General features: G+C 40.3%; 1 protein-coding gene across 1 annotated transcript in view; it reads right to left on the bottom strand.

The window, feature by feature from the left end:
• SVEP1 (sushi, von Willebrand factor type A, EGF and pentraxin domain containing 1) overlaps window positions 1-5,756 on the bottom strand; it is a 119,083-nt gene extending 113,327 nt beyond the window's left edge. The window contains exon 1 of the mRNA XM_066339716.1: window positions 5,178-5,756. Coding sequence (XP_066195813.1) covers window positions 5,178-5,702 — 525 coding nt within the window. The 5' untranslated portion in view covers window positions 5,703-5,756. The remainder of the gene's footprint in view (window positions 1-5,177) is intronic.
• Between the last annotated feature and the right edge of the window lie 15,168 nt (window positions 5,757-20,924).

The following is a 20,924-nucleotide window of genomic DNA, read 5'->3' as shown; positions in this document are numbered from 1 at the left end:
GAATTCCAAAGAACAGGTTTTCAACTACAGAAAACATTAATCCTGATTAGGCAGCCACAGATATTATGCTAAACAGGGCACTGTTTGCCTGTCCCAGCCAAAAGGTCAGAGAAGAAGTAATACTTAATAACTTCTAAAGGTAGGTCTATTTCAGGCTTTGTCTAAAGGCAATGAACAATGTGCAGATGTGTATCTTGCCTCTGACCCTGCCTTATTAATCTTATAAACAAATCCCATGCAAGGTTGGAGTGTGCAGAACCAGTACTCTTCACAAACACCACACTGATTAGAACTGGAGATTTAGAGCTGACACCACTGATGGCTGACAGGAACACTGCTTTCAATTTGGTAATCCCTAACTACCAGCTCTGCAATTGCAAAGGCGGCCACAGAGGTAAACCAAATCGACTTTAGCTTTTCTTTCACCATATTTCTAACATAGACTTCTATGTCAGCTGGTGGATGGGGTCCGCCGCTTGGGACCCAGAGAGCCACAGCCACCCCAAAGGATGTCTCGCTAGAAACAGCTCCTTGGGGGGTCAGAGCGCTCCTCAGCTGGACAGAGGGGCTTCTCAGCATCGGGCAGAGCAGTGATTTTTCAGCTCAGTGATTTCAGCTTTCAGTGATTTCAGCTCAGTGCTCTTAGCTCATGCCCTTGTGAGTTTGCCCCTCTTTTAGCCGGTCGTGGTGAGAGAGAGAGAGAGAGAGGTCTCGTATGGAATTTCCGCGGGTGGTACTTTATTGAGAGGGTACCAGCGAAAGGGATCCAGGGACGAGGAACCTCTCCCGACCAGAGGAAACTCAGGGGTTTTTATGGGACACCAGGGTGGGAGGAAAAGGGTACAGAACCAATCAATTGTAACAGATCTACATAAAATCTCGAGGGGGCTTGTGGGTCTCCAGCCAGGTCACCGTAGCTGGAGGAGGTTTGCCTTTGTCTTAGGTGCTCTGGCTGAAGTTGCAAAATTCTTCCTTGACTCCTCAGCTTGGCTCCCTCCAGGGCAGAGCAGCCGGGGCTCTGCCCACCTCCACAGACTTCTAAGGCCATGTCAAAACTCAGAGAGCCCCAATGCCGTCAACAAGTCAGTTAGCTCCAGTTGACTTAAGCCACCATCAGATATTTAGAGCATGATGCCAAAGATAACCTAAAATCCGCTGCTCTCTCATTATTAGCTGCAGATTTTGCAGAGACCATAAAAATACACAAACACATGCTTGATAACCAGACAACACACATGATTCTGAATGTTCATCTTCTCAGTGAGAGGCTACTACTTTTTTTCAATTAGAAAAAACTTAACCAAGTACTTAAAACTTACCATGGTAAGAAAAGATTTTTCAGCTCTTTAGCGTCAATAAACTTTTCATTTTAATTTGAAAATGAGATTCTGAATATGAAAATGCACTGAAAATAAAAGCTAATTTTCCCATGTTAGTGGGTAACCATGCTGCATCTTGTACTTTTGTCATTCAGTAGAAACAAAGCCACCATTACTTATTTAAACAAGCATTAAATAAGCATTAGAACTGTATATATCCTAAAGTGATACATGCTGACATTCTTTTGAGGGACGCTTTTAATATTTATTAATTATAACACAGAAATATGACATGCCGGTTGGACATTCATCATGCTCCCTCAAGATCACATTAGATACAAACACCAGATTTCAAAGAGCAGATGCTCAGAAGATGTGTAATCTTATTCTGTAGGTGACAAACCCTCCACTTGCATACGCCTATACCGACTTCAGTGGAGGAAAGATGAATTATAAAAGCAAAAAGATTACCTTTTTAGTTCAACAATTATTTTTATAACACTGAAGAAGTCCCAAAGTCTCCCTCAGCTACCACTTTGCCAGATTTTTCACAACATCTGGCTTGTCTAAGACTGTCTGAGTACTATCTCTGACTTCTGCCCAACAGTAGTACACATCTACAACTTCCACTTCAATTATGAAGAGAAATTGTTCCCATTTTACTTCCACTGAAAGACAGAAATAAAACTATCCTCTTCTTAGAAAATATAATTTATTAACACATTGTCATGTTGAGTAGTTTAAATAATTTTTATTTTCATCTTTTTTTTTTAGACCACCAAAACCAATGCAGCCTCAGGATGTTTAAACTGTCCATCAATAAAGATAGCACACCAATGCTGGCATATATGTAACTGTGATTTTCAGCTACTAAAACAAGGACTAATTAAACTTCCATCATTGCATGATGACCCCTTGGTTCTATTTCAAAACCCATCTGGTAACAAATGCACATGCCTCCCACGAGGCATAATGGGTGCTGTTAGCAGTGGTTATCTCTCAGGATCAGAAGGTCCAGTGCAGTTGCCTACAGGTGTCTCAGCACTTTTCACTACTGAGATCTTTTCACTACTTGTGATCTACTCATTCCTTAAGCATCAGGAGCAACACTTGCTCAAACCTGCTTGTATTTTCAATTCTGCTTTGGTTCTCTCTTGCTGTCACAACAGCTCTCTAGCTTTCTATAATGCAATGAGCAATCTGCTTAACATAAGCTGCATGTAGTGTGTGCTGTCCCACCAACTTATGCTTTGAAAAACTGAAGCCAAAAAGTTTTGAATTAATGAGCTCAGTTTCTTCTGCTTTTTAAGACTGTTTGTATGTGCCTTAAAAGAAAGACTCTGAAAATGAGCACTTGCTAGCTTAAGCATGGCACAAATTCACAAACAGGGTGGCAAACCCAAACATCAATGGTTTTTCAGCCATTCTCACCATGATGCTGTCTCTTACCAATGTCTCTTGTGGTATATTTGGCATATTTCCGTGAATCGCATAGAATTTATATTTAATCTGCTGGACAGGAATGCCAAAGTGTGGTTTACACGGCAAAAGTTAGTAAGGACAGCTTTGACAAAACACAGAACCTTTGCAATAAACTTGTCTGCAAGTGTCCTTTGAAGAGGACACAAAGCTGCAGTGCCAAGGAGAACTCTGTTATGTTTTCAAAGAAGATGGATGCTGTGTGGTTGTGCAACAGCTTGTCAAACCGAACAGGTCTGCTTTTAGGATGATGTTTTGCTGCCACAGGTTCTGAGACAGCAAATCTTGCCATGCAAATCTTGCTCCTGTTCACTCACGTTCCCAGGTCAAACACTAACTGGCGTGATGACCTTGCAGAATTCACTTATCTCTTTGCCTCTGTGGTTTCAGTGGAAGTGTCACAGATCGGAATTAATCACTTTGAGACCTACCAATGAAGAGTGCTGCATGACGATTTAAGCGCTGGGTTTGTTCTAACAATGCACTTTCCTTCATTTTCTGTTACTATAACAAGCAAGTGACACAACCTCAGAGACTTTGTCCTGCTTTGCAGATACTTCTGAGTTTAGAAAAGAAGCAGAGAATTCTGGTCAGAAACATAAGGAATCCCAAGTTAAAGTGTAAAACAAAAATAATCACTAAAAAAGAGGCATTTTAGAAAAGTGAAAGAAGAAATAAATATGGTTATACCAAAGGACAGTTAAAAACGTAAGGCAGCAATCTAAGAGTCCAGAGAGAATAGCAGTTTTGTTATACTTAAAAAACTTTCTAGATTTATTCCCAAAGTAGTATTTTAAACTTAGAACAGTCATTTTCTGAAGAGTGTCTAGAAAGGAGAGTATTCTCTGAAGATGTTAATTTGTCTGACATGAAGAAATCATGCTGAAGAAAACCACAATACAGTATCTTTAACCAAGAACTAGTAAGCAGACCGGAATTTAACCTTGTTATTCTATCCTAATTTTCCCTGTCACCATGCGAGTATTTTTCTTCCCACATTCTTATAAGAACAAAATATAAAATGACAGTCATGCTGTTGCAAAATTTATGCCACAAAATTTAGCTGGGCTCAAGAAACTAAATTGTAGGTTTCTGATGAGATTTTTTGTTTATTCCACTTTAAAGACATCATTAGTCAAGATTTCATATCAAGACAACAGATGGTATTTCTTAAGCTTATATTTTGTTTTTAATGGTTATTTTTAACTTGTATCATTAACTTTTTCACACAACACTCCTGGGATGGATCATACTGAAACATGCTTCACAGTGGAAGATCTAATACAGGGATGTGTTTTCCTAAAGCAGGTTTAGCATGTGTAGCTCTGAAGACATTATACAGTGAACTTGCTTTCTCCTGCCAAAAGTGAAGAAGAGAATAATCTCTGCCAACTTCATATGCCCAGTAGTGATGCACCTCTTGCAATCTCACTTCTCAGCTCCAAATGAGAATGGATGGAAAAAAAAAATCTGTATCTATATCTATATGTATCTTGAAAATGAGACTTGGTTTGGTGGCTGTTTCTGAACACAGAGGCCGAATGAGAAGGAAAAGCCAGGACTAGCCTTGTAAAAAAAGCTTCCTGAGTAGACTAGCTATCCATTAACCATCTACTGGCAAGCCTCCTCAGTAGGATCAAGTGCCAACATATGTCCAGGGGCTGCCTAGACCAAATTTCTGCCATGAGTCTGTATGACAACAAGCACAAGAAGTGATTGTGTTACGGGGTTGGAAATGTTCCTGGGGACATGCTCCCACTTATTGGTATACTGTACGCAGCCTAAGGGGTCCTTTCAGTAAGCCATCAGCAATTAAAACAGACCCCTGGCAAGCGTACGTCGGTATGTCTGACAGCTAGCGGGCACTCAAGTCCTGCTGCCATGAAACCAGGCAAGCATTTCGGATGCCAGACTTGACTCATACGCATCACTTCTGAAATTGAGATACGGGCTCCACGTTCCTTCAAAGAACGAATTTCACACATTAGTTTTCAAGGGCAGCCGAAAACATGGGAGTTGCAGATGCAGACAGCGCCGAAAGATATTGACTAATTATTGCTCTGACCAGACGATTCTGCATCCCACACCACACCATTCCACACCCCAGCGTACAGCCCTACACCCCTTTTCACGGAACACCCTCGAGCAACGCGGAGAACCACATTCCCACACCACACGCCGCCCAGCACAGCACAACGTACACCGAGCCATCGCCCCCCAGGGCCCCACGCACTACAGCAACTGCATCGCCTTCCCTCCGGGCCGAGACTTCGCCCTGCCACAGCGCACCCCGCCCAGCACCGGGGCTGCTCCTGACGGCCCCGCCGCTCTCACCGCACCCCTGAGCGCGCATCCCCCGCGGCCCCCGCCCGGTCTCACCGCCGCCTGCTGGAAGGCGCCCTTGGTGTAGGTGCCGCCGCCGCGGTAGGCGATGGCGGGGATCTCCCGTCCCAGCAGGGCGCACTTGTGCTGCTGCGGCCGCCGCCGCGAGATGTAGTCCACGCGGGGCACCACGTTGCTGCGCGAGGAGAAGGTGACGATGGCGACGCGCGTGGCCGCGGGCACCACCGGGAAATCGGAGAGCAGCTTCTTGACGAAGCGCAGCTCGCTGAGGAAGTTGGCCGGACCCACGCTCGACGACTCGTCCACCAGGAACACCAGCTCCAGCCGCCCGCTGCGCGCCCGCAGACGCCGCACCTGGCGCTTGAAGGCGCGCCCCAGCTTCTCCACTTTGCTCTCCGTCGTGTCGGGCAGCGGCGGCGACTCCAGGGATGGCGACGCGAAAGTTGGGGCGCGGAGGAGGGCGCCCGGCTGGCCGCCCGCCCGGCCCTGCGGCGGCGGCGGCGACGACGACAGGGACAGCGACAGTCCCCCCCAGCAGCAGAGAGCCACCAGGGGCCACATGGCGTGGCAGCGGGCGCGGGGAGACGCCGCAGCAGCGGGAGAAGAGCCGCTGGTCGCCCCTGACGCCCCCACCTCCTCTCACTCGGAGGGGCGTCCGGCCTGCCTCTCCGTCTCCCGGCCGGCCTCCCCGCCGGCCCCAGCAGGTATCCGCGCCCTTTAATCCCCCGCGGCTCAGGCGCTACCCTTCGCACGCCTCTCTCTCGGTATTCCTCTCCTCGCCTTTCGGTAGCGTTCTCCCCCCCGCGTCCCTCCCCGCCTCCCGCCGCCCCGTCCCGCCCCGATGGGTCCCGCACGGCTGGCGGGGGCCAGCCCCACAGCGGGGCGGGTGGCGATCGCTGGAAACGCGCCTGAGCAGAAGCGAAGGGGGGAGGAAAGGCAGGACACCCCCCAAAAGTGAGGAGCGCCTTTTGCCCTCCCTCGCCGCAAGGGTTGGAGCTGCTGCTCGCGGGGACGGAGTGAGGGCTTGCATTGACACGTGCTAAATTAACTCTGGTTATTAACTCTTTGTTTTGCGGGGAGGATGCGCCTGTGGCTTGGAGGTTTGAAGGGTCCATATGCTCTGGTCTCGCTCCTGGCACTGTCACAGGCTCCCTCTCTTGTTCAAGGACACACTTTAGCAGCTTGAGGACTCGGTTTTTAAACTTTCAAGATGTAGCAATACTTTATTTATGTACATCTTGCAGAAATTACAGCGAGGTGTCCAGATACGTGGGGTTAGTGTCCACAAGGGTGTGTCCATAAAGGACAGGGACAGCGCCTGCATGTGTACATCAGCATGTGTATGCAAACATATACATTGATGTAGCAACAGTGACAATAAACTGCGCTCGTTAGGGAAAGTACCTAGTCACCAAGTGTGACATTACAAGACGTTTCTTGGAAGAGGTCCTGTGCTGTCTTGCTGTCTGTGAATCACTTTAAGAGAGAGATACTTTCAGAGAGACCTCCTTCAGAGAGACCGCCAAATTCAGAACACACTACCCTTCAACCAATCTCAGCACAGATTTAATTCTCAAGAATATTATGTGTCAAGAACTTGGGTTTATTTTAGCCATTGGTTCCAAATTGAACAGTTTTCCACTTAATCAACTGCATTTCCAGGAATAACTTAGTCTCAGAAAAATTCCCCTGGGACAGATTAGCCATTTAAACCTGTTGATTGCAACTTTTAGCCTTTTGCTGGTACTTTCCCTCCTTTACACATTTTCTACTCCTCCTCTTGAGTTTGCTTTTGTTGACATATCACAAGGTGATGGAATACACAGGTACATTGGTGCCTTTGCAAGTTAAACTCCATCTTTTGGTTAAATTATACATTCTTTATCCATTCAGGCTTTTAGCTGATGGAAAATTGATCCAATACTCTCCTTTTGATTTCCCAACAATACTCAGATTTCACTGTAGAAGTCAAGAGAATAAGTAACAGAGAATATTATTTAATTAGGAAAACGATCCATCTGATATACAAATCCAACATGTTTTTATGTGTTTTATGTTTATGGAGTAGTCCAAGTGCTTCACAAAAATCTGTTTATTAGGTATACCTCTGCAACTCAGTGCTTGAAGAGAGAATAGAAGTCAGACTCTCGTACAGAGATATATGTGAAGAACAGTTCTGGTAGTGATGGATGTGCTGTGTGATGGATCAGTTTCTGTTCACATTGTAGTAAAATAAAAGAGACAACGTCATGCTTGGGCTACTGTTCTTTGTCTTGAAAGGGTAGCTGAAAGTTGCTTCAACAACTGAAATCCTCAGCAAGCTGATTGGCATAATTGGTCTTTGGAAGATTAAAGAACGATGCTCTAATTGCATCCACTGTGGTCTGACTCACACCACCAAGTATACCTAGTGTTCTTATCTATATTGCACTGGGCTGTAGACTGTGTTGGTCTTTGCACAAACCAGAATGAAAGAATGGAAGTGTATAGGCAAGAAGAGTCTGGTTTCTCAAGGTGCTTCTAACTGAAGTGGATCACTGCAGTTAGGATGTTCTGCTATTACCCACGAGTTTGCATATCATGAAAAGTACATTAGTTTGGGGATTTGTTTGTTGGAAAGCTGTTAGTTCCTTTGTTTCACCAATATTTACATAATCCCAGATTCATATTTATAATTGCCACACATTTTAGGACTCAGAAGCAAAGGAAAAGAAAATTTACTGAAAAGACTTTTAGCAAAGGAAGAACAATTCATGTCAAAAGCCAGTTGCCAGTGTGCAATCAGGTATGACTAATGATGAAAACACAGTAGTTAATTTCAGTTTTAGTGATCTCATCAGGATTACAAATGCCAAAAATAACAGGGCAATTGTAAATTTATTTATATTATATAAAATAATATGATTATTTTTATTGTACCTTAAATTTAAGGTACAATACTTTAATTCAATATTAAGGTATTGTACCTTAATACATGTACAATTTGTGAAAGTGTGTATTTTCTTAAGTCACAGGCCCTCCAGTGATGCTACACAGAAGCTCTTACTGGTTTAACAAAAAGATATATGTGTACAGGGCTGCACAGTGAAGTCATCAATGCAAGCTATATTTATCACACTGGGAGTTTACAGGAGTAGAGAAATAAAGAAGCAAACAGCTAAATCTTGTCTATGGATGCAAGACTGAGATGCTAGCACACTACTGATGTGAAACAAAATCCAGGAAAATTTGAATGGCAAGGGGAAATTTCAGTCCATAGATAATTTGTATTAGTAATTTGTATTTCAAAAGGCTTTGAAAAGAATCAGTGACATGTATTTAGTGAATAATTCTCCTCAAATATTTTCCTTTGTGTACAACACAGGTAACTCTTTTTAATTCATTGACATTCAATCTATTTGTGCAGAGAGGAGACACTAAAGCATTACAAGCCATTGAGAAGTTAGCATCAGCATCTGTAGGAAAAGATATCTAATGGAATGAGGGAAAGAGTGAGGGCAGCCAAAGAATTCAAGTCTGCTCCTGATGTGATTTAACAAAACCCTATAATAATTTCTGGAATAAACTGAAACTTAAAAGCTTGGACTCAGCATGTAAAATCCTCAAGAAGGTATTTTATCCATGAGGCTGTACTTGCAAAAGAAAATGTCATCTTGCAGATGGTGAAGGTCATGTATGTATGTGTAAGCAGCAAGCATTCTGTTCACTATATGTTCACTAAGCTTTTCTGAAAGCAGCATTTCCAGGGGAAATCTCTGTTGTAATGAAATTGCCTTCTCCAAGCCTGGCTCCCAGCTCTTTACAAATCCTTTCCATGTTGGTGTGCTTAAGCTCTTTTCTTTTGATGGTCTTTTCCCTGTTGTATTCATGCATATTATTTGTGCTTTGGTTCATACTGCTCTGTAGCAGATGGGGAGGTGGAGAGCAGAAGGAGTTTTTTCCCACTTAAAGTGTCCCTGAAGGTCAAAATATCTGCCTTGAGCTTCATTATTTGAACAGAAAATGCAGGTTTCATGTGGCTTCTGATGACAGGGTACTTTAGAAGGTGCTGCTGGACTGTGACTCTATTCCATTACAAAACAGCAGGTAATAAAAAAAATTAGATCCTGTGAATAAACTGTCTTTGTCATGTGACAGAGGAGGGCTGACTGGTCCTGAAAAGGAAAGCTTAAGAGCAGCACTTCAGCTGCTTTTACAATCACATTACTGCATCTCTTTAATTGTCTTATTAAAATCCACAGACTTCGTGAATTCCAGTAATTCTTTACTGTCTCCCCACAAGATCATATGGTCATTTAACACCACCCTGATTTCTAAACGGAAGGAAAATCTTTACCCCCAGTTAAAAACCCTTCTGCAAACAAACAGTCTGAGGGGTTGCTGTCCTTTAGCCAAATAGCTTTTTGCTTGAATTAGTCAATGAAACATGGCCAAGCATCTTTCCAAATATAGAGAAGAAAAGCGTTGTTTCCCCCCCTTCCTGTTCCCCCAAATTCAGCTGGACAGAACGCATCCTTGCACTCAGCCCACACAGTATTTGTGCCTGCAGAGACAACACCACAATATCACATACCCTACAAATTTTGAAGGAGTGCCGGTGATTTTTGTTTTTACAGTAAGGATGTTCTGCTAGCAACTTTTGACACAGTGGAAACCCAGCTGCAACTGAAATGTTAGGTCTTCTGCAGGAACTTTACAGCATTCTAGATTTTAGGTAAACTGGAGATAAAATGCAGCTTAAGAACAGAGATCAGAACCTGATGTTACTTAAGCTTAAGTTCTAAGACTCTCTTTGTGTTCAAACACACAATGTCCATCTGGGGAAACCTAATACAATATGTAGCTAGCAGAGTTAGTCTTCTTTCTTCCCCTTCAGCCTTTGCCAGGGTACAGGATTACTCTCTGCTGTCCACTTCCTCTTGCAGATTCCTCAGGCAGTTTTTCAAAAGGGAGCATTTAAAGGACTGTATGAGGAGGAAAGCTTTCAGAAATAGCATTTACAGAGTAGGGGTAGAAATACTTTCAATCTCAGAAAACGACCTCTGAAATCTGCCACCAGGGAGACATTAATATGGTATCAGAGTAGTGCCAGGCCCTGGTAGGTTGTATCCAGCCTTCAAGGTTTAAATGAAAGCAGCAGAGCTGTTCTAGGAAAGGGGAAGAAAGAAAGGGCTTTGGGAAGTTACTTCATCCTCTTTCTTCCTGTGCCCTTTAGGAGAAAGAGCACGTCCAGCTCCTGAGTCCTGGAATGTGTGTATCCTCCTCTTGGCTGAGAACCTTCACCTCTCAGTGTTGCAATGCCAAACCTACTTGCAGCTTCATTCATTGCCTTCAGACTACAGCAAAGATCAAGCAAGACTACAGTCTTGTTGCACAGCAGGGTCTGCTCTTGGAAGCTCCCTATGTTAGAATGCATTGCTGGAACTTTCAGCACTTTCTAAGCTGAAATTTTTAATTTTCTTCTAGTGGCAGTAGTCAAAGTAGAGTGAAGAATGCATTGTGCATTCAGTACTGAGGAGCCAAAGCTGGACTATCAAGATCTTAGTCATAAAATCTGAGTGGATTTTTTTGGCCATTTTAGGCCTCAGCCATTAACAGAACATATGGAGGAAACAAAGAATTTTCTATAAATACAAGAATATTCTCAAGAAGGAGGAATAAAATGAGATAAAGCTCTTAAATTATCCCTTGTTTTATCATTAAAAGTTGGGAGAGATACTTTGCAATCCTTTCAAATACCAGTAATTCACTGGTTGTAATTATTTTAAGATAAATTTTCCAGGACTAGAAACTTGAAGTTCAGATTTCCCATATAAATATTGTTTAAGCACACACAAATTGAAGACTGTCGGCTTTGATTTATACACACAAATCCCATTGACACCTTTGGGATTTCTGACACAGACTGAAGAGAATATATAGCACTTAAATGAGAGGAAAATGTCTGCCCACATGACTTTGGAAAGAGATTATTATGTAGGAGGAGAAGTGTCAGTCTGCCAAAAGTTTCTTCTTTCAGCCAGAGGTCTCTGCATTTTAGTCTTCAGCAAAGCAAACAAGCAATTTGAATGAGCCAAATTATGGGTTATTAGTTCAAGTTATAAAAAAAGAAAAACAAGATTCATATTGCTTCTCAGTATTCAGACAATGATGAAGTTTAGTCATAAGAATTTTGTCTTCACTGATGGGCAAGCCCAATGCACAATAAGAATATCATATGGCTAGCCTCCAAGATTAAAAAAAAAAAAAAAAAAAGGCAGGCAAAATCAAAACATCTGCTGGTCTCTCTTTGCACAGCAGATGTTCACTACATTTCTAAGTTAAGCTCTTCAGAATTCATGAAGCATACTTTATCCATAAGCACACAGTCAGTCTGTCTTTGGCCTACAACATTAATGCTGAAGTGATTATATTTTGCCATATTCTACACCCTGAAGTATGCGCTGTATGAATTTTGGAAGATCCAGGCAAATACTGAATGTGAGAAAAATGTGGAAGGCACCTTTGATCATAAAAGACAGGTTCATATTGAAGGTAACTTAAGATTCTGAAAACTCCAGTGGGGCAGGACAAAAGATATTGACAAAGTCTGTATGGTGATGCCTGTTTATGGCTTTTTTTTTCCTCCTGAATAGGTTGAAACAATTAAAAAATAGGTTTGTTGACAGGCTATTCCAGGTTGCTTTTTTAAACTTGCTGTATATTTTAGCCCTGAAATACAAAAGCACTTGTCAGTCTTTCACCCTGCTAACTTACAGCATACAGATACTGGCTGATTGTGCATGTGTCCTTCTTGAGATGTTCTGCACTAACCCAGCAGAAGGGTGTTCTGGAAGAATGAGGTAAAGTTCTAAATTCTCTTCGCTATGTTAAACAGGCTCCAAAGCATCTAAGAAATGACCTTCACAAACACCATTGGAAAGTGCTTTTCTGAGTGAGTAGTCTTCTGTAATTTCCAGGGGTACTGAAGTTTTAAGAAGTAAGGGAAAGAAGATTTGGAGCATGCAGAGCAGTTCCTTCCAATTGCAACTGAAACTTGCAAGCAGGAGAAGAGTGGCTTTTCTCTGTGGTTAAAGAAAGGATTCCAGTTTCAAGGGATACAGCTACCTTACTAATATTCACACAACCTCTAGTACTGCCTATGAATATGAAGTATTTTAGATGTTCATTTAAGATGCTATGATGAAAATGCTGCTCTCAGACAAGAAATTGTCTTCACCTTGGCGAGAGATAATTGATAAGAGGTATGATGGTGTCCTGGTTGCTGGGAGTGGGAGTGCCTTTCTCTGGGGAAGCCATGTGGGTGTGACTTATCCATGCCATCATGGTTTTGTTCCTGGTGGTGAACACCTTTTTGTGGATAAAACGACTTCTCTTTTTGGATACTTTTGCTATTAATATTGCTGTTGTTATGGTGCATGTCTTGTTTCACTGCTTTGTGCTTTCTATAAATGGTTACCTCAACCCATAGTCTCTGCTTTTGTCCCTCCTTCTACCAGAAGAGGTGTGGGGAAGGGGAGCGGCTTACTTGGGGTTTAATTTCCAGCTAGTGTTAAAACCAACACAGACAAAGGAATAGGATAAGTAATGACTTATGAGGAAAAACAGAGGTGATGAGTAGAGAGAGACTTCACTATCATTTCTAATAAAAAATTACATGGTATTAAGTGAAAATGTCAGGGACCACATTGTTATTTTCAAATTAAGCTAACCCAGGACTGAAAATATGAGAAATTGAAATGCTTTCAGAATTTCTGTGATCCATATCTAGGACAAAGAGCTCTTAACAACCACAGTGCCACAAAAAAGAAAATATACAAGGTTGGAGAAAGAATGTACTGTTTTTCTCTCACAGAAGGAAGTGTGAGTTCCTTAGCTAACTTCAGGGCCAGCAGTAATAAGTAACATTGAGGATTCTTGTAACATTTTTCTCAGCTCAGGATCTGAGCAGACAAAAACTGAAATGATAGCTAGATCAGCAGAAAGGTCCACTCACCTCTTTTACACAGTAATGAGGGCAGCATTGGAGCCAACAGTCATGTCACAGTACTGGGGCAGCTGGAAGAGTGTCAGCCTCCATCCTGTACTCTTCCAGACATCTGCTGCATCTTTTCTGTCCTGACAGCAGGTACACTCAGCACTCCAAGAGCTTACAAACCCTTGTTTGAAGTCACTCACACAACCATGCCATGTCCCTTTTGTCAGCCTATCAGAAGTTAAAGAAAACAGAAAGGAGGACATGCTGTTTTGCATTTGGCTCCCTTGCCCACTTAAAATCACACTAAAAGTCTGTGTGTTTACAGAAGTTAAACTGAAAAAGTATTCAGAGTAATCTTAAGACATCTTTAAGTAGTCTGTTTGGTTCATGTGGGGTTTTTTTCTGCTTGAATAGACAGTCAGGTTATATCCTCTTATTGTTAACAGTCAAAAGTGTCTCCTTTCCTGCCTGGTTAGCAAAGGCTAGATAATACTAAGATTTCAGCAGAACAAAAATAAACATCAGGAACTCAAACTGAGACTCAGTGTTCTGGGATTAATTCTTCCATGCATATTCAAGCATAGTTCATGTTTATTACTGATGGGAATTTTGTCAGGGTAAGGTCTAAGAAAGACACCAAAATTTGGATGGACTTTGGAAATCAGTGAAACCAATGGACACATGACAGTTGACACCATTTCAGAGCCGCAGATTTAGTCTGAAGATAGTCATCTAAATGTTATACCCTTATTCTCTTGCATGGAGGAAAGAGTTGTCTTTCTGTCTTCACACCTATGTATCCATGTGAGTGATGGCCCTAAGTCTGTCTGTCTGAGGAAGGCAGACACATCAGTATGATGCTTAGTGTACTCCCCTCTCTGTACAGTCATCATGTCTGGAAACACATCTTCCTATTTACCTTTTCCATGGTCTTGTATTTTGTCTACTTGTCACAAAGATTTTCTGTGCATGTGTCAGCACATCAGTATTGCATGGCCAAAAAGGAGATAGATGAATCTAGTTCGGTGAACATATGCTCTCATTTCTATTGGTTTTGATATTTGCCATTAGATGAAATTTCTCAGCACGTAAGGCATGATTGTCAATTGAAATAAAATCATAATTATTATCTGAAAGACAATCAATAAAGTTAATTGCTATCTCTTTGAAAAGTGAGATAGAAGATGATTTGTATGGTCTTTTGACAATGGACAACTAGTAACAAAACACACACTATGTTGAAAAAATTGCTGTATGTATCAGTACTGTCACTATTTATAAAAATATCTTGGGGAAAAAGATGTAGAAGAAATTCTTGGAATAAATTTTCTGTATGTTGTACAAAGCCTATATTTGTCATAAATAAATTATTTTGTCAGGAATAAATTATTTTTCTCCACTAAAATTACCTGAGGTGTGCAAAAATTAGGTAATGATGAAAAGTCAAGTCTGATTAATTTAGTGGTACTGCTCTTTCATTTTATAAAGCTATTCCATGTATGTGTACCTTTGTACTCTATTCTTGTTCCAGGTGCAGTAACTCTATTTTAAATCAATTATAATTTCATTTGCTGCTTCAGTGCCATGTTCACTGAAGTCTTTGTGATTCAATTGCTGATTTACTTTGCATTAGACACCAAGTTTGGGGATAAATTTGTCTAAGGATCTCTATTCTGTTGCTGTGATGTAGCCTTTGTCATCAGTGAAGAAAAAGTCCATCCCTATAGCAAGTGCTGTGGGCAAGGAAAGAGATGCCCAGGGAGGGAAGAGCTTTGGCTGAGGGTAGCTAAACGGAGAGGACTTCTTTCTGCTTCAGCTCTGTCTCATCCTAAGACATGCCAGGTTATAGAGCTGTTATCAGCACCATGCACTTAATAGCACTGCATGACCAAGTCCATCTTCAATTAGAATTTACTTCTTCTTGCAGCTTTGCAGTCTTCATCATCAGTGATGTTATGACCACATTTTCTAGGTGAGTTAGGACAGCCTGGAGGATCCTGGTATAACTGTCATCGCTCATGGGCCTCTAAGAGAATCAATCAGCTTAGAGTTGGCTTAGATCAAGTCTCAAGATTATATGAGGGGAAGCTTTAAGCACAGGTGTTCACCAGAAATATGGGCTGGAATCATCTTACTTGTGGAGTAAGCAGTGTGGAGAACTTCTCTTATGGGATATAAATAATACTTACTCACATGCAGGAACAGAAATTCCAAGGCTCTTTTATAGCTATCAGGTAGGAACTGAAGATCCTGGATCATGAATTGTATGTGAAAGTATTTTGGCTCTGTTTTGATTTTTTCTTTCCTGCCTGTTTCACTTCTCCTTCCAAGCTTTTTATTTGCATTTTCCCTCCTCATCACTTGAGTGTACACACAAGAAATACACTCTTGATTTTACCCCCTGTTTTAAACACATCAGGACAGTAACCATGATATCAGTATTTGGTAATCAGGTGGTGTTCTATCTTTCAAATAGACCCTTTAGGTCTCCAAATACAGAAGACATCTGTGCAGGCTTTTACACTGATTTTAAATTCTAATTAATTAATTATAAATTCTAATTTTAAATTTGAGTAGACTCAGACTACTCAGACTGTGATGATATACACACATACCAAGAAAAGGGGGGACAATTTCTGTTCATATCTTTAGGATACCATTATTTCCACAATGAACAGACTAAAATCTCCTGTTTGATACCATCCCTCAAAAGTCTTTTTCTGACATCAGCAGAAGTGTCATAAAAGCACATAATTGGTTTGAAAACTCTCTTTGTGAATGCAAGCAATGGCTTATTTCACCCCAATTTAGGTAGTCTTTTACACTCAAAGCTTCTTCTATATAAACACCAACAATTTATTACACACACTTGTAAAATCATTCCACAAGGAATGCTTTTTCTTTTTTCTTCAGAAGTACAAGAATTGCTTCACTTTTTAGTTGCTGTGTTGTTTTGTTTGTGCATGTGCAAGTGTCACACCATAGGTTACCCTTGTTAGATTGAACTTGTAAAGGCATTAAAAGGTTGTATTATATAATATAACTTAAAAAGAAAAGAGTAAGATATTTGAAAGCAATTTTATTACTTTTTATTACTTAATGGTAGTAATGGGGACACACAGTCTTTGTTTTAATATCTCAAAAATGCACAAGCTCCCTGAAGTGACTGTTACTACCCTTCCAAATAAACACCATATGATAACTCTTTTAAAAACAGTGTAGGTACACCTGACAGCTAGCTATGTATACAAACTAAGCACCTGAAAGATCACCAGCTTCACTGGCACTCAATCATAAAATAGTTCTTTTTGCTGAGAATAAAAATCACCATTTTCCTCTGCTTCTATGTGCTAGACCCATGGTAGCAGAAGTTTGCTTTCTTCTCTCTTGTCGCTGTTGATGAGGATTTTAACTTTTGGATAGACACAGTGGTTTGGCTAAAAAAAAAAAGTGGAACAAATCTTACTTAAAATTAGAGGAATGAAGAAACTGCAGTATGATTTCTAGATGTATTTCCAGACCTCTTACCACAACCACTGAAAAAATGCTCCCCCCACAGAGATTTCTTCTCATTTATTTGGTAAGTTTTTCAAGAACTGTAGAAGGTCAAAGTATCTTGTTCCTTCTAAGAATGGTTCCGTTTCAATGGCTGAATGAAACTGACTGAAATGTTTTGCAGATTTTCATGTTCCGCTTTCAAAAATAAATGGATTACGTGTGTAAGATTATATTTTAAAAAAATGTGAGAAAAAGAAGTACAGTGTATCACAAATCTGTATTGTTTATTATAGGCTGGGAAAGTTTAAATGTTAAAAAATGCATAAAGCACATCCATATGTTTTGTTTTAACGTTCCTTTTATTTTTTGACCTTAAAAATCTATATAGAGGAAAGAGGATGGCTAATGCTGCATGAAATCTAAATCTGAATTTAACTGCTGTAGTATCCTTAAAAAAATGATTAGTTATGATCCTGAAAATGTTTCTTACACTCTCACAGATTCATGAACAACAAAATTCTCAATTTTTTTTCTGTCTTTTGTTTTGTCCTGTGCAATCTCAAGTTCATAGCTGCAGGAGTTGCCAGCAGGCTTACCAAAAGTAATAAAAAATTAATATGCATACATGCATTTAATGCTTCAGTTCATGGATGTAACTCTGGTTAGGAAAGACATACATGAAAAAACCCGTTGAAATCCAAATCAAGTCCAGAGATAGCTAAAATTCCCTCTGAAGTCATTAATTAGTTGGATTTCAAAAAAGAGTAGAAAATTTCAAATCCCAAAGTAAAGCTTGCAGAACTAAAATTGAGATAATAATGGAAACTGCTTTTTGTCCTTAATGAAAGGCTACAAGAATGCAGAAACGTTTATTTCCATGAAAGGCCAGTGTGAGCTTTGAAACCTGTTAATTTCTTTACTAAATTTTGTTACTTTATAATCAGCTGCATGTGTTACAAACCAGCAAGCAAGAATCTTTTAAAATTACAAATGTAGACAGTTGAGCATTTATTTTCCCCTCTCCACTGATTAGAAGGAAGAACTTTTTTCTTTTTTTCATCCTTTTCCTTTCATTGTTTACTCTTGCCTCTTTCTCCTGCAAGCATATTTAAGAGTTTACTGTGAGGATACATCTTTCTGCAGCATCAAAACTCAGGGGCTACCTCCTTCCCCTTAGAGAACACCTCAAAAAAAAAAAAAAATCCAGAGTAGAAGAATGAAGAAATCTTAGGAATATCTGTGGGGTAAAGGAAGTGGTTGTTCTTTACATGTGGTGGCTAGTTTTCTTAGTCCAGCTGACAGGAAAGAAGGGAGGGTGCTTTTCCAGTTTTAAAGGCTAGAGTCAGCCATCCTTTTTAGTGTTGAATATACCATTTATGAGTGAGTATGATTGCTACTAGTGAACTATGCCGTAGAATGCAATGGAGCTGGAGGTGCTTTCTAATGTAAATACTGAAAAGGAAGATCAGGAAATGAAGTATCTATTAGAAAAATAAATGAGAGCATTTCATCCTCTTCCTGTGTCTTTGGCATGACTGCCTGTCTCAAACCTTCTCCCCAGAGTCCAGATGCAGTGAAATGTACTGTCCATTGTTATACCTATGACCAAAGGGTGGTGTTTCTCTGAAATCTAAACCATTGCCTGACCTTATGACCTCAGAGTGAAATGGACCTGTTGATGACTCTGAATTGTTGCTTCTTGAGGATAGCCAAGAATGGATGCCTTAAAGGTCACTAACAAAGTTTAAGATAAAGAGCATGAGGGGAGCCGGAAAGGGAGCAGAAGAGGCTAAGGAATCCTATTTTCAATTATCTAAATCTGATCATGGAAGCAACAGAGGCAAAAATTCCCCCAACAACCCACTGCATTAAGCTTAAGCAAAGCCAGATCAATTGCAAATAAAGACAGATGAAGTTTGTCAGAACAAAACAAGGAAGGATTTGAAACTTATCTAAATAAATGGGATTTTGATGTTAGAGTATGGCTTTTCTCATGGGCATAATTTATTTTAATTATCCTGCACATGGAATAAGAGGATGCTTTAGACAGAAGGAATTTTGCTCAGACATCTTGAACTTATTAAGAGTGCATTGACATTTTATATTTGAATTCTGTCACTAACATGCACATGACCTTGGAAAGTCACATTGATTATTGTTTCATAAAACAACTAACAGTCACATGAAGCAAAATGGGAAAGCTCATTTATTTTTCTGGGCTTTGAATATAAAAAGATTTGACCACTTACACATTAAAATCCTAAGATCACTACTCAAGAATGCTTAAAAACTTTTACTTCCTTGGCCTGCCTTGTTAAATAGTCTGCATAGTTGTGGCTAAAGGTTAAATGGCAAGATGCTAAGTTCACTGGCAGATGTTCTGGCATCCTATGGATGACCATACAGAACACACAAAATGTGTTCCTGTGCACTGTGAGAACAAATAAAACCAGCATGAAGTACATGGTTCCTTCTGGAAAGCTTATGGCTTTGCTCTACTGACATGATTTTTTTACATGCTCACCAAACTGCAGGTTTGTTTGTGCTTTTGTTTTATTTTGTTTTTTAAAAATTTATTTTCAAGACAAACAGGTAGAATTATATTCAGACATTAAATGTAGGAATAAGAAAGGACTAAAATATATTAAAAAGCACAACTTCCTCTCCCCCCAACAAAAACGCCCAACCAAACAAAAAGAAAATCCTACTATCCTTGAAAGGTTATCCAGAGTATTCCTATTGTCTCCTTTGCCTTAGAGCCAGGGCTTCTATGCATCTGTTAGATCTGCAAGGTGACACTTGGTTTAGACTCACTAGATATGTCCAAAGGCTTTCAAAATGCCTTCATTTACCAAACATGATTTTGTCTTAGATACAGTTTGAGAGGATTCTCGAGTCCATCATGACACATTTGCTCCTGAGAGATGAAAAGTGTGTACCCAGGACTTCTTTGTCAGGGGAGATCCATTTTGTAATGATTCTGCCTCCTAAAAGCATTGAAAAGTCTTTGTTTTTCCTTTAGCACACGTTGAAAATAAGTTTTGAAAACTTGAGAGCTGTTGTGAAATACCCATCCTCTGGCAAACTCTGTTGTTTTTACCTTCCAAATATTTTAAAGCTTGTATTTTGTCTAGAACACCATTTTTTTTCCCAGAGAGCCACAGGAAGCATGTAATATCTGTCTGCCACCTTAATCTTATATTTAAGACCACTTGAAAAGTTTTAGGGATACATTCAGACTGCAAAAGTGGTTACTCAGAGGCTGAGAAATAACACAGATCTCTTGTTTTGGCTGTTTGGATAAAGCTGCCTCTGAGTGAGGCAGGAGTTATAATAAATAAAAAGTGATGACAAAATTAATCTTGCTGCACACACTCAATTAATCTAAATTAAGTCTGTGCCTCTCACAGGGCTAGCTACTCCATACAAATATTCATTGTCTGGACCAACAATTATCCGTAGTAGTTTACCAAACATTTAACAAGGCTATCTGTTGATAGCAACAGGGGCTTTCATGTCTGTTGGCTTTATGCTGTTCTTCTGATTTTATGTATAAGCTTATTTCTAAGATGCAACATTATGTGGATGATATACAGAGTCCTTTAAAGTCTGCTTAAGCTGAACATCAGCTTTACCACCTTACACCCAAATGCCAAACACAGGGTGGTAAGTAAATGCTTGTTACTTATTTTAAAAAGCATCTGACTTCATCTTCGAATTGGAAAAGAGATAATTTTTTTAAATTTCTAAGTAATTAAAAAAAAAAAAAAAGAAAATCCAACAAAGGACATAGGGAGAAAACATCTAATTCCACAAATCAACAAACTTTTCAACAATTAATGCAGACAGGTGCATATATAATACTGCATGCTACTTAGATAAACTCTATCTTGCAAAGCAATGCACCCACCAACACAACTCTCCCTGGATTCAGTAGAAAGAGGGCAGTCTTCAACATTTGAGACCACAGTTCCCATTTCCGTATGTTTATGTGAAATGAAACTCTGGTGTGCACCTGAAAATTAGGTCTTCAAAATGTATTTTCCACACTTAAAATGTTGGTTTCATCATCAAAGTAGAATTACTGTTTCTGAGGGAGAACTGACACACACATCCTTCAAGCTTCCCAAGCTGTTTCTTTTCCATAGTTATCTCAATTCTAATTGCATTTTGAAAAGGTGAAATAACACCCATTGCAGCTGACACAGCTCTTGCAGAGTTTGTTTTACGGCGGTACCTCTCTTTTTGGCTGAGCTTGTTGTCTTTTTCCTGCTCACTTAGGAGCCTCATGAGCCCATGGACTCCAG

The sequence above is a fragment of the Sylvia atricapilla genome, chromosome Z (assembly GCF_009819655.1).
Source record: "Sylvia atricapilla isolate bSylAtr1 chromosome Z, bSylAtr1.pri, whole genome shotgun sequence".
Lineage (NCBI taxonomy): Eukaryota > Metazoa > Chordata > Aves > Passeriformes > Sylviidae > Sylvia > Sylvia atricapilla.
The sequence above is the reverse complement of the archived record's forward strand: the minus strand, read 5'-3'. Positions and strand labels throughout refer to the sequence as shown.